Source organism: Lolium perenne, chromosome 2, assembly GCF_019359855.2.
Source record: "Lolium perenne isolate Kyuss_39 chromosome 2, Kyuss_2.0, whole genome shotgun sequence".
NCBI lineage: Eukaryota > Viridiplantae > Streptophyta > Magnoliopsida > Poales > Poaceae > Lolium > Lolium perenne.
Window position 1 is genome coordinate 148,009,553 of NC_067245.2, and position 16,833 is coordinate 148,026,385.

At 44.3% G+C, this 16,833-nt stretch overlaps 1 protein-coding gene across 1 annotated transcript; it reads left to right on the forward strand.

Annotated features, from left to right (window-relative positions):
* The first annotated feature begins 8,045 nt into the window (after nucleotides 1-8,045).
* On the forward strand, nucleotides 8,046-9,257 carry LOC127322110 (F-box/LRR-repeat protein At2g43260-like). Its single transcript, XM_051351070.2, has one exon. The coding sequence runs from the start codon at nucleotides 8,046-8,048 to the stop codon at nucleotides 9,255-9,257; it is 1,212 nt and encodes a 403-aa protein (XP_051207030.1).
* Nucleotides 9,258-16,833: the final 7,576 nt, after the last annotated feature.

Here is a 16,833-nt window from a genome sequence, read left to right on the forward strand (position 1 = left end):
GAGGAGAAGTGGCTGCAAAGGTTTGCAAGCAGCGGACTGCCAACAGTGCCACAACATAAGATGGGTAGATGCTGAACTAAGGCTTCTTTGTCTACAACAGTATATATATGGCAATTAGGATAGTGAAAATGGCAATGTAAGGTTGTGGAAGCCAAGGAAAATTTTGTTGGTAGCCGGCCAGTTGCTGCCAGGCAATAAGTGCTGAGGACCCTAAAAGTCTAAAACTACTTTTAGGGGTGGGCCTCATATTTTACTTGAAAAATAGCTGTCATATTTCAGCTACATTTCAATGTCTAGTTCATCTCCACTGTTTTGGGTCTCTCTTTCACAAATTTGGAATTACCCACAAGATCAGCTAGAATGCAATCAACAATCTGACGAGGGTAGTTTGATTAAACGACGCCACAGAAAGGATGCCTACTGCACAAGCACAGATGTAGCGTAGAAGATTATTTCTTTAGATGTCCTCTGAAAAGTACATTTGCAATTTGGTGGCAGTAAACTTTGGATACCTACATTCCCTTGACAATTTATTCCATATGTTGAGAGAAGGTTTGGATTCTTCAAAATGGATCAGAAGCTCGTATACTGGTGCAATTTTCTGGTCACTACGGATGTCTTACAGTAACATGCTCTAATAATGCTATCATTGCTTATCCTAACACGATCATATTTGAAGCATTCAAGTAGGGCTGCGAGTAGTACTACCTGCTATTCACTAGGCAGGGTTTCAAGCTATGGATGTCTAAATTACATCTTGAAAGCTATAAGAAACAATCCCATGAATCAAACAGATCACTGAACAATTGAAAAATTGCTGAAGTAACCTAGTTCGCTAGTCCCCTAGACAGGCAGTGACCTGTGACCATTGCTGGCCATGCTTTTACTTGATTGCCTATACTGGCTCCTTCTTGGCTGACATTCTTGTAATTTCCCCTTTCTACCTCAGTGACATCAACTCTATTCTCTTTGAGAAATGCACTGAATTATCAGGCTCTTTATTTTTACTGAAACTAGTGAAGGCAAGGAAATCTGGAAACAGAAGTTTAAAAGAATATCATCTTACACGTATCTTGATTCTCTGTCTCAAAAGCAACGGGGATTAACTTGCAGGTTCCTTAATTTGGCAGAATTTGCAGAAGCTAAAAATCTGAAATTGCTCCCATGGGTGGGTGGAAGTGGAAGGAAGGGTAGGGAATACCTGGCGCTGGGGACGCGGGGATGCATCTCCAGCTCGAACTCGACGGGGAGGCCGAGGAAGCAGTGGAAACGATCGACGGGGGTGCCCGATCTCCATCTCTCCGAGCCCAGTCGCGGTGGCCGCATCCTCATCGTCCTCCCCAACCTTCCTCTGCCGGAGACGCGGTTCGGCTCCCGCTCCATCCGGCACGCCACCACCGACCTCCGCACGGCCGCGAGCGGCAACGCCAACACCGACGGCTGCGAGCGGCAGCGCCAACACCGATGGCTGCTGCCTCTCTCACAGCGCCAAAACCAACGGCAGAGCGGCGGGGGTAAGCAAGAAAGCGGCTTGGGCGGTGGGGAGGCGGTGGGGAGGTGGGCGGGGAGGTGGGCGGCGCGAGCGAGCGACCGGCGAGGCGCAGCGGAGCGTCGGGCGGTGGATCCAGGAAGACAGGAGAACGGGATATGCGGTGGGAGGGTTTCTAGTTGTGTCGGAAATTAATGAAGGACGTTTTTGCAAAACGTCCACCACATCATGTAAATCGGGCCGGAGGGAGTACACCTTTTAATAGAGCACCGGAGCAAAGCATTAACACTCCTGAACACATGTGATCCTCACATCACCGCCTTCCCCTCCGGTTGTCCCAATTTCTGTCACTTTGGGGCCTCGGGTTCCGGACAGCGATACGTGTATACAACTTGCAGGTAAGATCATAAAATAATGAATATCATCATGAAACAATTACATGTTCAGATCTGAGATCATGGTAATCGGACCCTAGTGACAAGCATTAAGCATAACAAGTTGCAACAATATCATCAAAGTACCAATTACGGACACTAGGCACTATGCCCTAACAATCTTATGCTATTACATGACCAATCCCATCCAATCCCTACCATCCACTTCAGCCTACAGCGAGGGAATTACTCACACATGGATGGGGGAAACATGGCTGGTCGATGGAGAGGCGTCGGTGGTGATGATGGCGATGATCTCCTCCAATTCCCCGTCCCGGCAGAGTGCCATAACGGAGTTTCTGGTCCTGAGACGGAGTTTCGTGATGGTGGCAGCGTTCTAGATGGCTTCTGGTGATTTCGACTTCCCGTCTCGCGTTTTTAGATCGAAACCCTTAAATAGTCCAGAGGGGGGCGTCAGAGGCTGGCCAAGGCGGCCTCACCATAGGGCGGCGCGCCCCCCCTCCTAGGCCGCGCCGGCCCATGGTGTGGGGGCCGTGGGCCCCCCTGGCCTGCCCTTCTGGCTCCGTGAATCTTCTGGAAAAATAAGCCCTTTGACATTAATTTCGGGGATTTTCCTGAAAGTTGAATTTCTGCACAAAAACGAGACACCAGGGCAATTCTGCTAAAAACAGCGTTAGTCCGTGTTAGTTGTATCCAAAATACACAAATTAGAGGCAAACCAATAGCAAAAGTGTTCGGGAAAGTAGATACGTTTTGGACGTATCACTTGCTCTGCTGCTTCATTGCTGAGGTGACGAGCGTACGGACGTAGTTGATGTCGATCTCCTCGTCCTTGTTTTTCAAGATCTCCGCAGCCTTCTTCATGTTATCCTTTGGAGTTGCGAATGACTGTTGCTCGGTGGGAGTTGCGAAGGTGATCTTACGAGGAGTTACAGCTTCTCGCCTGATTCTATCAGCCTCCTGTTGAGCCTCGGTGATCTTGTCCTCCCAGTGCTTCCGGAGTTGCTTGACTTGTTCCAGTGATTCGTTCACCTGACGTTCTTGTTTGAGAAAATTATCCACGAAGTGCGTGGCCTCTTTCCTCTCGTCCAGCATTGCTGCTGCGGTGGTGGCGAATTTTTTGGTTGTTGCCAGCATCTCCTGCCTCTTGGCTTCTAGAGCTTCCGCATTTGTTGCGTCTTCAGGGGTTATGGGTTTGTTGAGGATATCCGAATGTGCGATTGCATCCATGCCTGCCTGTTCAACCAGTTCTTCTGGGGACAGGACTTCCTTATGCGGTCGTTCCCGCGATAGCGGAGATCCTGCATTGGATGGCTGTGGGTCGGATTGAGTATTCTCATCTTCTGATTCCCGCTGATCCAGCGCCGCCAAGGTTGCGAGGACCTGCTTAGGCTGGGCGGATTCAACTTCAGACTGATCACCGCCTCCAAATTCCTTCAGCTTAACTCTTCGGTATCCATGGAGGAGGTATCCCCGAAGACTGGGCTTAGGTTGCACAAGATCGATTCTTCACCCGGAGCGTCGCTTTCTCCGACAGCCTCCTGCTGATTCGGAGCGGCGCTGTTTTCCGGTGCCTCAACCTGCATGGGGCCAGCTCCGACTTCTTGAGGGGCGGCTCCTGCGGTATGGGATAAGAAGTGCACGAAGTGACACCGTTGCTTCTCTAACACCTAGGAGACCCAGAAAGATCTGCATTGGTCTTCCACCTTTATTTCCTGCTCAGGGGCGGATTGGGTGGGTTTTGATTTTTCCAGATCTAAGGCGGAATCCTTCTTAGCAAGTTCCTGCGTCTCAGATCGGATCTTCGCGGTTGCGTCCTGCTCAGCGGCGGTCGCGTCAGCGTTACTTACCATGTGTTCCCATCGGAATCGACGGTTTCGCCAATGAAGATGTGTATGCCACCAATCGGGACGATGGAGAGCTTGACGGGGTTGGTCTTAGCCGGAATCCAGCACTCGTCCGGAGGGACGATTGGAAGGTTCCCGACATAGAGGACACGCCCCACAGCGATGGTTTCGTCGTAGCTTCCCATGGCGGAACCCTCCCGGTTCCGGCCTCTAGACGCCGCTGGCCCCACGGTGGGCGCCAACTGTCGTTGCCTATTCGACGGTACCTCAAAGGAGGGATCCTCACGAGGGGGAGAAGAAGTAGGGGCCATAGGGCGGAGTGCACACGGGACGGTGGTACGCGATTTACCCAGTTTCGGAACACCTGCACGAGGGCAAGGCCTACTGCTGCTTGTCTGGAATTATCTGGGCGCTTTCGCGTTGTTACAATGAGTTGTGGTTGTGCCTCTAGGGCTCCTGGGATCCGGCTTATAAAGGCGCACAGATCTAGGGTTTACATGGAGAGTCCTAGCCGGAATACAAGTTGCCTAACTACGGTACAATATCTTGCCGTGTACGTCAAGGATCCGCCTTCCTTCAGGTCAGTGCTGGATCCGGATACTTCATGGGCATTCACGTATCCGGCCTCCTTCGTAGGTCGGTTGGGATCCGGCTTCCTGTTCCTGGGCCGTACTTCATCCTTCAGGATCTACAGCAACCGGCCGCCCGATGGGCCACATGCCACATCACCATCTGTGGACCACCGGGCTTGCCGGATCTAGGCCATGCCATCGATATACCCATAAAGTATACCCACAACACATCTATATACTAAAAAGCATCACGATACATACAAATATACACAAATTTTTAGCGTCCTTTTATAGACAGTAAGACATAGTAGATAGAAAACAATTAATTAGTCAATGTAGTGTTCCATTGTTCGATGAAGAGTGTTCTTTTATGCTCTCAAAAAAGATCATGTCATGTCAACCTTTTTCTGAGAAGTTGTTTTGCATTTCAGGGTTCCATGCTCGTTCCATGTTGTATTCCGTGCTAAGGAGTTTAGTGATATGGTTATAAGAAGGATTTGAAAGTGGGGTTTCAAGCATAAAAGTTTCCAAGTAGGCGAGTATAAAGTTTAGAAACGCATAAAGAACTTGAGAAGTTTAGTTTGTAGGTTACTTTATATAATACTGTAAGTATATATACTAGAGGAATTAAGTTAATGTAAATATCTTTTTACCGTGCACTGTTTCACTTTGTTTCAACCTGCACTAATCCAATACTAGCACGGATCGCAAAACATCAATGAGACTGTTTCACTTTGTTTCAATCCGCACTAATCCAAAACTAGCACGGATCGCAAAACATCAATGAGACGGACGAAGCATGGAATATTCCGAAACATGCACGGTATCTATACCGTGTGCACAGTAGAGAAAGCACTCTCGTCTGGGAGCAATATATCAACCGACAGTGATTCCGCGTCATCTCCGACTCGGTTCACCTCTTGCATTGATCCCGCACAGGCACGTGCCAAAGTTGATATCGAGCACCAGCTCGACCTATAGCTAATTTTGTACGCGCGAGGACATCGATCAGCCAATGGCATCGTGGCCTCCGAGCTTCCAGTGCTCTCCGCCGAGCAAGCGTGGCAGGCTCATTGTTCCCGACGAAGGTAACGAAGGATACGTCCTCCCCATGAATGAATTGCAGAAGGTGTTCCTGTGGCTACCATCAAAATGCGTCGGCCGCCTCCGCACTGTCTGCCAAATTTAGTCACAAAAATTATTCTATTTAATTCACATTTAAAAGAAGTTTTCAATAGTTTGTGATATATATTTTATATTTTATTAATCAAATTAGTAGTTACTTTTTTCTCTAAATACGTAATTGCGTGTAAATCGGTATGGAGGGAGTATATGGCGAATCCCCTCCCTGGCAATCGGTCGCTCGAGCGATCGGTTTCTGTCGACGCGGAGCGCTCGCGCGAAAGCGCGACTCAATTCCCTTTGTATCACGTAGTGTTTTAATTGCGTTTACACGTGTTCACACTAACAGCTTGTATTACTACTTTGCAAGTTGCATGCAGCCAATAGCGTTCACACTTCATGCATGCACATGCATAGAGCATCTCATGGATTTGCATTTAATGAGCCAACTTTTCAGCACTCTTTCATAAGTTGTTGCATGCATACACATAGCATTTCACTCTTTTTTCTTCAGCACGAGGCAGACTCTCAATTCTCTTTTTGCAATTTCTTTTTGGGTTTTTTTTCGTACGGTAATTCATATTTAATGGTGTCCTTTTGCAATTCCTTTTTTCGGGCCAATGGTTTTTAAGGGAGAAAATAACGGGTGGGAAGATCCACTTGCAACTCAAATGAACTACCACTTGCTACTCAAATTAAGTACTGTTTTAAGTTGTAAGTTAACAAAAGTTGCTAAAAAATTTCTTAATGAAAATTACTTTTTAGGGTTGCTAGGTATTTATATTTACCGTTGATAAATAACGGGGCACCGGATTGATAACTTGTAAACAAAAAAAAAGTCGCTACATATTTTAAATTAAATTAAATTTTTAGGGTTGATATTTATTTATATTTACCATTGATAAATAGCGGGTCACCGGGTTGATAGCTTCTAAACTAAAGAGAGTCGCTAAAATATTTTAAATGAAATATTTTTTAGGGTTATTATTTATTTACATTTATCGTTGATAAATAACGAGGCACCGGGTTGATAGCTTGTAAAATAAAAAAATGTTCGCTAAAATATTCTAAATGGAATACTTTTTAGGGTTGGTAGTTATTTATAATTACCATTGATAAATAACAGAGCACCGGGTTGATAACTTGTAAACTAAAAAAGAGTCGCCAAAATATTCAAAATAAAATTAGATTTTTAGGGTTGGTAGTTATTTATATTTACTGTTGATAAATAACAGGACACCGGATTGATAGCTTCTAAACTGAAAAAAATCGCTAAACTGTTTCAAATAAAATTAACTTTGGGATTGATAATTTTATACATTTACCGTTGATCACTCAAGTACGGAGGGGTTGATTATTCAGATAGAGAGGGTTGATAAATTTTAGCCCGAAAAAAACTTTCTCGAGACATATCAACATGGGTGCTAGTTTTGAAGATCTTGTCGAGACGGATTTATTGGTGAAACCGAATCTTAATTTGGAGTTGTCGTTTGAAAGTTAAAACGTTTTGAATTTACAAAATTGGAAAAGATTCCGCTGACATCAGCATATTCGTCTATTTATGCATGCATGCAGAACTTTCCCTCAATAGCCTACACCAGGTTGATAATTTTATACATTCACCCTTGATCACTCAAGTACGGAGTGTTGATTATTCAGATAGAGAGGGTTGATAACTTTTAGCCCGAAAAAAAGTTTCTCGAAACATATCAACATGGGTGCTAGTTTTGAAGATCTCGTCGAGATGGATTTATTGGTGAAAGCGAATCTTAATTTGAAGTTGTCGTTTAAAAGTTAAAACATTTTGAATTTTCAAATTTGGAAAAGATTCCGCTGACATCAGCGGATTCGTATTTTTGTGCATGCATGCAGAACTTTCCCTCAATAGCCTGCACTAGGTTGATAATTTTATATATTTACCGTTGACCACTCAAGTACGGAGGGGTTGATTATTCAGATAGAGAGGGTTGATAACTTTTAGCCGGAAAATAAATTTGTCGAAACATATCAACATGGGTGCTAGTTTTGAAGATCTCGTCGAGCCGGATGTGATTGTGAAAACGGATCTTAAATCGGAGTTGTTGTTTGAGAGATAAAATATTTTAAAATTTCGAATTTGATAAGTTTTAACGTGGACGTGAGTCAGAGAAAGGAGAAGAAAGAGGTTTGCTCACGTAACCCAGAAAAGCTGTCGGAAAGTGATCGCTAAGCAAGCTTTGAGCGAACGACCGCCAACTAGGGTCGCCCAGTATATGGAGTTGTACACAAGTTGCACCCGCCCCGCAAAGTGCATATCGGGATATCCGAGTAGAACTAGTACGTATACGAAAAAAAAAAGAGTAGAACTAGTACGTCCATCGTCAATACGGGAGCAAGAACGGCGGTGTCTTTGTTTTTGTTGGGATCCGGGAAAGAATCGCGAGCTCTGTGTCAACCGACTCCGACTTGGACTCCGGCTCGTGTCCGACTCGGTTCACGACTCCTCACGGATCCATATAAGCATGCAATGATCCCGCACATGCAAGAACTCACATCGAACACCAGATTAGAATTAGGTACGCGCGGCGCGGGTTGAATTCCTTGAGCACCCTTGCGAGATCTTGGTCATCGATCAACCAGTATGGAGTCGAAGCCTTCAAGCTCGTGGTCCCCGCCGAGGAAGCGCGCCAGGGCCAGGCTAGTCGCTCCGGACCAAGGCAACGATGGATACATTCTCCCCACAAACGAGCTGCAGGAGGTGCTTCTGAGGCTACCGTCAAAATGCCTCGGCCGCCTCCGGGCCGTCTGCCAGTCGTGGCGGTACATGCTCTCCGACCCGCTCTTCGTCGCCGCCCACGCGTCTCGCTCCAACGCGGACTCCATCCTCGTCGTCGCCGACCACTCCCCTGATCGCCAACTAGTCGACCTCATCTTCCTGGACGTGGCCACCGGCGCCGTTTTGCAGCGCATGGACGGGCTAGCTAGGCGTCGCGGCGAGCTGCTCTGTTTCGTAGGCCCGGGGCCGGGCGGCGGCGCAGTCCAGGTTCTCGGCCCGGCGACCGACGACACGACCGACGTCGTCGCCACGTCGACGGAGCCGTACGACCGCGCTAGCTTCACGGCCTCGTTCTACTTGGTCGGGCACGTGCCTGCCACTGCCGGAGAGCACAAGGTGCTCCACGTCACGGACGTCCGTGGAGAGCAGTCGTGCGAGGTCTTCAGCATCGGCGCCGGCCGCCGCCAAAGTCATCAACGCTGGAGGCCAACGCAAGGCCCCCCTCCGTTTCGTGTCGACTGGATCGCCCGGAGCAGAGCGGTGGTCAACGGTGTCGCTTACTTCCTGCCCACCGCCTATCAGGACCTGAACCACTACGACAGCGTCGCCGCGTTCTACCTCGAGACAGAGCAATGGAGGCCAACTCCCATCCGAGGCCCAGTGTGCAACAGAAAGCAGTCCGTCTGCCTCCTGCTGTTCTGCTTCAGCCTAGCCGAGCTCGACGGCCACCTCGTCATGGTTCATCATAACTGGCGGGTCAGAACCATGGACATCTACTCCCTGACGACGGACACAGAGAAGGGGGGGTGGTCAAGGACGCTATCTCTGCGTCTAAACTGGGTTGTGAACCGAAGATGCGAACACTTCGCGGAGCCGTTGGCGGTGTTAGACGACGGGAGGATCGTGGTCTTTGTACCAGGGACAAAGCGCGGTGTTGTGCGGGTGTATGATCCCAGAACGGAGACTAGGACGGAGGTGATGCTCATGTCCCGGCATTGTACCGTTGTTGGGCTCTACAGAGGAAGCCTCCTTTCGTTTCGTGTACTCCCCCAGTCTCGTGAAATCGTCAAAATTTGAATATATCTAGATGCTATTTACAGTAATATCTAAGCACATCTAATTTTGGATAAATTTTAGATAATTTTTGTGGGATTTTCTTACAGACTCACACTCTGACACCGCATGCAAGGGAACGTGGTCCGATTTTTCAGCAAGGAAAAAAAAATCAGCCAATCAGCACGCTCGAGGTAATCCCGTAAAGTTTCCCTAGCCTAGATTGTCCGTACGTATATGACTACTGAAAGCGCGTACAATCAAGAAGAAAGGGCTCTTGTGAAGTTGCTTGTATCTTCTCTTAATTTGTGATATTCACAAATCCACTGAAAAACTTCGTACTCATCAAAACCTTAGTAGTGTTCCACAACTCTAGCACTCTAAAATATAGTTATCTATATTTATTCCCCTCTCGCAAAAAAAATCTATATTTATTCCTCTATACCACTGTATAGTATACAAAAATTTAAATCTAACTCAACATCGATGGTGTTCCCGCCGAGTCTGAGAAGTTTTGTCCGTTGATTGAATGAATCATATGGTAAAAAACATAAGTGAATCACTACACTTGGCCATTCATTTATTCAATCTAACGGCTGTCGTTTGCACATAGCAGCAAGCCCTATCATACATGCTGGTGCACACAGGCAAAATTCGTAGATTGTTGGGAGGCTCTCTGGCGTCTCCCAGGGCGACTCCCATGGCGATCTAGGGTTTCCCACCCTAGGTCTGTCGGGGTCTTCTCCGGCGCTGGCCACCCTCTCTGGGTTGGATCTGCTACATCTGCATGGCGATCCCTCCAGACCGGCGGTGGAAGATCACCTACATCACCACACGTGATCAAGATCGTGGGCGTCCAAAACCCTACGATGGGACCCTGGAAGGTTAAGGATTGGCTGTTGCTGATGAATGCCAAGAGTGCTCCTCTGGTTGGCCGTGCATTCAAGGAGGGAGAATGGATCAAGGATGGATCGGAGGTAAAATTTCCAAATCATCATGTCAAAGTTTTATCTTGCATCGCTGCTCCCACAGGTGATATGGCCGAAAAGGCTAGGGGACTAGGTCACCCGGTGTCACCTTCTAAACCTCCCATGCATGGGGATGGATCTACGTCCAAATCTTCTCCTACTCCTATGACCAACAAAGGTATTGCGGCTGAGTCTTCCTCGATCCATGATTCATTGGTGCTAGGGCTGGACTTCTCCCCAGGGTTGGATTTTTTTAGACAAGCTAGATCTGAGTTTCATGCCACGGTGCATCCGACTAGGAATTCGTCTCATTTCACGATGGTGGTTTCTTTTGGAAGATCTATTTTTAGGTTAACTGAGGATAATATTTCGGTTGCCCTTGAATCGGTGATCGAAGGACTCTGTGATGAATTAAAAGTTTTGGTTATCCGAGATAGAGTTTTCTCATTTACTATTTCATGCCGACGGATTGGATTTATGATTCTTCAGAAGAAATCTATGCTTGTGATCAATTCAAATGCTTCTTTCATCTTTGGGGTAGAGGAGTGATAACCCACAAGTATAGGGGATCGCGGCAGTCTTCGAGGGAAGTAAAACCCAAATTTATTGATTCGACACAAGGGGAGGTAAAGAATACTTATAAGCCTTAACAACTGAGTTGTCAATTCAGCTGCACCTGGAAAAGCACTAGCAACAGGGGTGATGTGAAAGTAGCAGTAATATGAGAGCAAGAGTAACAGAATAACACAAAGAAATAATAGCAATATGAGAGCAATGGCACCAGAAAATAGTTGATACTACTTCCAATGACATGTAGAACGAGTATGTAATGATGAGAGATGGACCGGGGTTCCCAGCGATCTACACTAGTGGTAACTCTCCAATAACAAGTAACAAGTGTTGGGTGAACAAATTACAGTTAGGCAATTGATAGGAATCAAAGCATTAAGACAGAACATCCAGATTATTAATTATGTAGGCATGTTTTCCAATTATAGTCGTACGTGCTCGCAATGAGAAACTTGCACAACATCTTTTGTCCTACCAGCCGGTGGCAGCCGGGCCTCAAGGGAATCTACTGGATATTAAGGTACTCCTTTTAATAGAGTACCGGAGCAAAGCATTAACACTCCGTGAAAACATGTGTCCCTCACATCACCGCCATCCCCTCCGGTTGTCCCGATTTCTGTCACTTCGGGGCCTTTGGTTCCGGACAGTGACATGTGCATACAACTTGTAGATACAATCTAAGCAATAATTATAAAGCTCAAATCTAAGATCATGCCACTCGGGCCCTAGTGACAAGCATTAAGCATAACAAGATTGCAGCAACAATAACTTCACAAACTTTATAGATAGACTAATCATAATGTATCATCCATCGGATCCCAACAAACACAACACCGATTACATCAGATGGATCTCAATCATGTAAGGCAGCTCATGAGATCATTGTATTGAAGTACATGGGATAGAGAGTACCAACTAGCTACTGCTAGAACCCGTAGTCCATGGGGGAACTACTCACGGAGCATGATGGAGGCGGTGGCGTCGATGGAGATGGCTTCCGGGGGCACTTCCCCGTCCCGGCAGGGTGCCGGAGCAGAGAGTTCTGTCCCCCGAATTGGAGTTTCGCGATGGCGGCGGAGCCCCTGGAGTCTTTCTGGAGTTTCGTCAATTGGTACTGCGTTTTTAGGTCGAAAGGGGTTATATAGGCGAAGAGGCGGCGCAGGAGGGTCGACAGGGTGGCCTCCCCATAGGGGGGCGCGGCCAGGGTCTGGCCCGCGCGGCCCACCCCTCTGGTGGCCCCCTGGCTCTCCTCCGACTCTCCTTCGGTGTTCTGGATGCTTCCGGGAAAAATAGGATCTTTGGCGTTGATTTCATCCAATTCCAAGAATATTGCCCGAACAGCCTTTCTGGAACCAAAAACAGCAGAAAACAGGAACTGGCACTGTGGCATCTTGTTTCCGGAAAACGCATAAAAACATTATAAAGTGCAAGCAAAACATGTAAGTATTGTCATAAAACAAGCATGGAACGTCAGAAATTATGGATACGTTGGAGACGTATCAGCATCCCCAAGCTTAGTTCCTGCTCGTCCCGAGCAGGTAAACGATAAAAAGAATAATTTCTGTAGTGACATGCTACTTACATAACCTTGATCATACTATTACAAAGCATATGAAATGAATGAAGTGACTCAAGGCAATAATCTATAGTTGCTAACAAATAGATAACATATAGCAAAACTTTTCATGAAGAGTACTTTCAAGACAAGCATCAAAAGTCTTGCACAAGAGTTAACTCATAAAGCAATAGATTCAAAGTAAAGGCATCGAAGCAACACAAAGGAAGATATAAGTTTCTGCGGTTGCTTTCAACTTTCAACATGCATATCTCATGGATAATTGTCAACATAAAGTAATATGATGAATGCAAATAAGCAAATATGTAAGAATCAATGCACAGTTGACACAAGTGTTTGCTTCTAAGGTGGGAGGAAATGGGTAAACTGACTCAACATAAAGTAGAAGAAAGGCCCTTCGCAGAGGGAAGCATTGATTGCTATATTTGTGCTAGAGCTTTGGTTTTGAAAACATAAAGAGAGCATAAAAGTAAAGTTTTAAGAGGTGTTTGTTGTTGTCAACGAATGGTAGTGGGCACTCTAACCCCCTTGCCAGACAAACCTTCAAAGAGCGGCTCCCATTAATTATTTTTATTTTTGGGTGGCACTCCTTCCAACCTTTCTTTCACAAACCATGGCTAACCGAATCCTCGGGTGCCTGCCAACAATCTCATACCATGAAGGAGTGCCTTTTTATTTTAGTTTTATTATGATGACACTCCTCCCCACCTTTGCTTTCTCAAGCCATGGCTAACCGAATCCTTCGGGTGCCGTCCAACAATCACATACCATGGAGGAGTGTCTATTTTGGTTAATTAATTTGGGACTGGGAATCCCATTGCCAGCTCTTTTTGCAAAATTATTGGATAAGCGGATGAAGCCACTAGTCCATTGGTGAAAGTTGCCCAACAAGATTGAAAGATAAACACCACATACTTCCTCATGAGCTATAAAACATTGACACAAATTGAGAAGCATTTTGAATTGTTTAAAGGTAGCACTCAAGCAATTTACTTTGGAATGGCGGAGAAATACCATGTAGTAGGTAGGTATGGTGGACACAAGTGGCATAGGTTTTGGCTCAAGGTTTTGGATGCACGAGAAGCATTCCCTCTCGATACAAGGCTTAGGCTAGCAAGGCTATTTGAAGCAAACACAAGTATGAACCGGTATAGCAAAACTTACATAAAAACATATTGCAAGCATTATAATACTCTACATTGTCTTCCTTGTTGCTCAAACACTTTTACCAGAAAATATCTAGACCTTAAGAGAGACCAATCATGCAAACCAATTTTAACAAGCTCTACGGTAGTTCTCCACTAATAGGTTTAAACTACATGAAAAAAAAAACTTAATCATAATCTACTTGAGAGCTCAAAACAATTGCCAAGTGTCAAATTATCCAAGACAATATGAGGCATTTTCTGTTTCCAACCAAATAACCATAAGTATTGTAGCTTCCAACTTTTATCATTGAACATTAAAAGTAAAACGAAGAACAAGTGTTCATATGAAAAAGCGGAGCGTGTCTCTCTTCCAAACAAGGATTGCTAGGATCCGATCTTATTCAAACACAAACAAAACGAAAATAAACACACAGACGCTCCAAGTAAAGCGCATAAGATGTGACCGAATAAAAATATAGTTTCAATAGAAGAAACCTGATAAGTTGATGAAGAAGGGGATGCCTTGGGCATCCCCAAGCTTAGACGCTTGAGTCTTCTTGAAATATGCGGGAATGAACCACGGGGGCATCCCCAAGCTTAGACTTTTCACACTTCTTGATCATATATCATCCTCCTCTCTTGACCCTTGAAAACTTCCTTCACACCAAACTTCTCATAAAATTCATTAGAGGGGTTAGTACTCAAAAAACTTGAATCCACCTTGGTCCTGTAGTGACACATTGCAAGAACTCAATAAAACATTAGCTACAGCTCTCCACATGTAGAAAGCCTCGCTTAAAGTCCACAAGAGACAATGCAAAAAACAGAGACAGAATCTGCCAAAACAGAACAGCCAGTGAAGACGAATTTTAAAGAAATACTTCCGTTGCTCAAATCAGAAAACTCAAAACTAATGAAAGTTGCGTACATATCTGAGGAACACGCACGTAAATTGGCATATTTTTCTGAGTTCCCTACAGAGAAAACAGCCCAGATTCGTGACAGATAGAAATCTGTTTCTGCGCAGAAAACCAAATCTGGTATCAACCTTCGATTAGAGGCTTCACTTGGCACAACTTTGCAATAAAATAAAGATAAGGAGAGGTTGCTACAGTAGTAACAACTTCCAAAACACAACAAAACAGTAGCAAAATAAACACATGGGTTATCTCCCAAGAAGTTCTTTCTTTATAGCCATTAAGATGGGCTCAGCAGTTTTAATGATGCACTCGCAAGAAATAAGAGTTGAAGCAAAAGAGAGCATCAAAAAGCAAATCCATAACACATTTAAGTCTAACCCACTTCCTATGCATAGGAATCTTGTAAATAAACATGTTCATTAAAAGCAAAGTAACAAGCATAGGAAGATAGAACAAGAGTAACTTCAAAATTTTAAGCATATAGAGAGGTGTTTTAGCACCATGAAAATTTCTACAACCGTATTTTCCTCTCTCATAATAATTTTCAGTAGCTTCATGAATAAAATCAACAATATAACTATCACATGCAGCATACTTTTCATGATTCACAAACACATAATTTTTATCAGGCTCAAAAATAGGTGGATTAAAACTTTCAAACTCACTTTTATCAATAATATAACAAGATGATTGATCAATCTCAAGAGATATGGGACTCATAGATAAAGTCAAGAACTCTCCAATCCCATTTTCATTAGTAGTACAATTAATATTATCAAGTAACATAGGACCATCATCTAAAGATTTATCATAAACATTTGCTAAGCAAAATTCTTTAGTACCATGCATTTCGACATCAGGCACAAACAAAGCATTATCATAAGATTTATCAAAGTAGCATGGATTATCATATATAACAGTAGCATAATTATTCTCACAAGTTTTACTCATAGGTAATATTTCAAGAGAATCCACAGGAACATAACATTCAACCTCTTTCGGTAAGCATGGAGGACAATCAAATAATGTAAGAGATAAAGAGTTACTCTCATTAGAAGGTTGGCATGGGTAGCTAATCCATTCTTCCTCCTTTTATTCGTCACTCTCCTCTTCTTTTTCATCCAATGAGCTTTCAGGTTCATCAATTTTCTTCTCTTTTTCATCCAATGAGCTTTCAGGTTCATCAATTTCTTCTTCCACAGGTTCCTGCAAATTGTGAGTGCATTCTTGTGCATTAATGAGTCTCTCTTTATAATCAATGATATAAGGATTATCACTGAAGCATTCTATGCAACAATTAAGGATAGAAGAGACATAATCTTTAAGGTCCTTGCAAACAACACAAGTTTCATAATTCTCAACCATGAAGGATTCGATCTCAGAAGCTCCCATAAATACGACAAATTGTTCTACCTCTTCGTACCCATAATGAATATAGCAATTCCGATTATAGTTCTTAATTAAAAATTCCTCACTAAAGCCACATTGAAATTTAAGATGTTTAGTATCCTGTTGAGAGCAACAGTTTATATCATGGCGTTTAAGCAAGATTTTAGCAATTGTATTCACTTTTTCTATCATAGCACTCATTACTTCACCCGCTCTTGATTTCCTATAATTATTATAACATTCTATGAGCTCCAAGTAGGTTGTAGGTTCTCCCATAACAGCAGTTTTTAATTTTTATATTTTTTCAAATTTTTATGGATTTTTGGGTATATGAGAAAAATAAAACAAGACAAAAACAAACTAAGCAAAAGTAAACTAGAAAAAAGTAAACTAAGCAAAACAAAATAAAATAAAACAGAGAGAGAGGTAGAGTGTACTCCCCAGGTGAACTTATGAGTAGAGCTATGCCTCCCTGGCAACGGCGCCAGAAAACAGTCTTGATAACCCATAAGTATAGGGGATCGCGGCAGTCTTCGAGGGAAGTAAAACCCAAATTTATTGATTCGACACAAGGGGAGGTAAAGAATACCTATAAGCCTTAACAACTGAGTTGTCAATTCAGCTGCACCTGGAAAAGCACTAGCAATAGGGGTGATGTGAAAGTAGCAGTAATATGAGAGCAGTAGTAACAGTAACACAGCAGCAGTAATAGCAATATGAGAGCAATGACACCAGAAAATAGTTGATACTACTTCCAATGACATGTAGAACGAGTATGTAATGATGAGAGATGGACCGGGGTTCCCAGCGATCTACACTAGTGGTAACTCTCCAATAACAAGTAACAAGTGTTGGGTGAACAAATTACAGTTGGGCAATTGATAGGAATCAAAGCATTAAGACAGAACATCCAGATTATTAATTATGTAGGCATGTTTTCCAATTATAGTCGTACGTGCTCGCAATGAGAAACTTGCACAACATCTTTTGTCCTACCAGCCGGTGGCAGCCGGGCCTCAAGGGAATCTA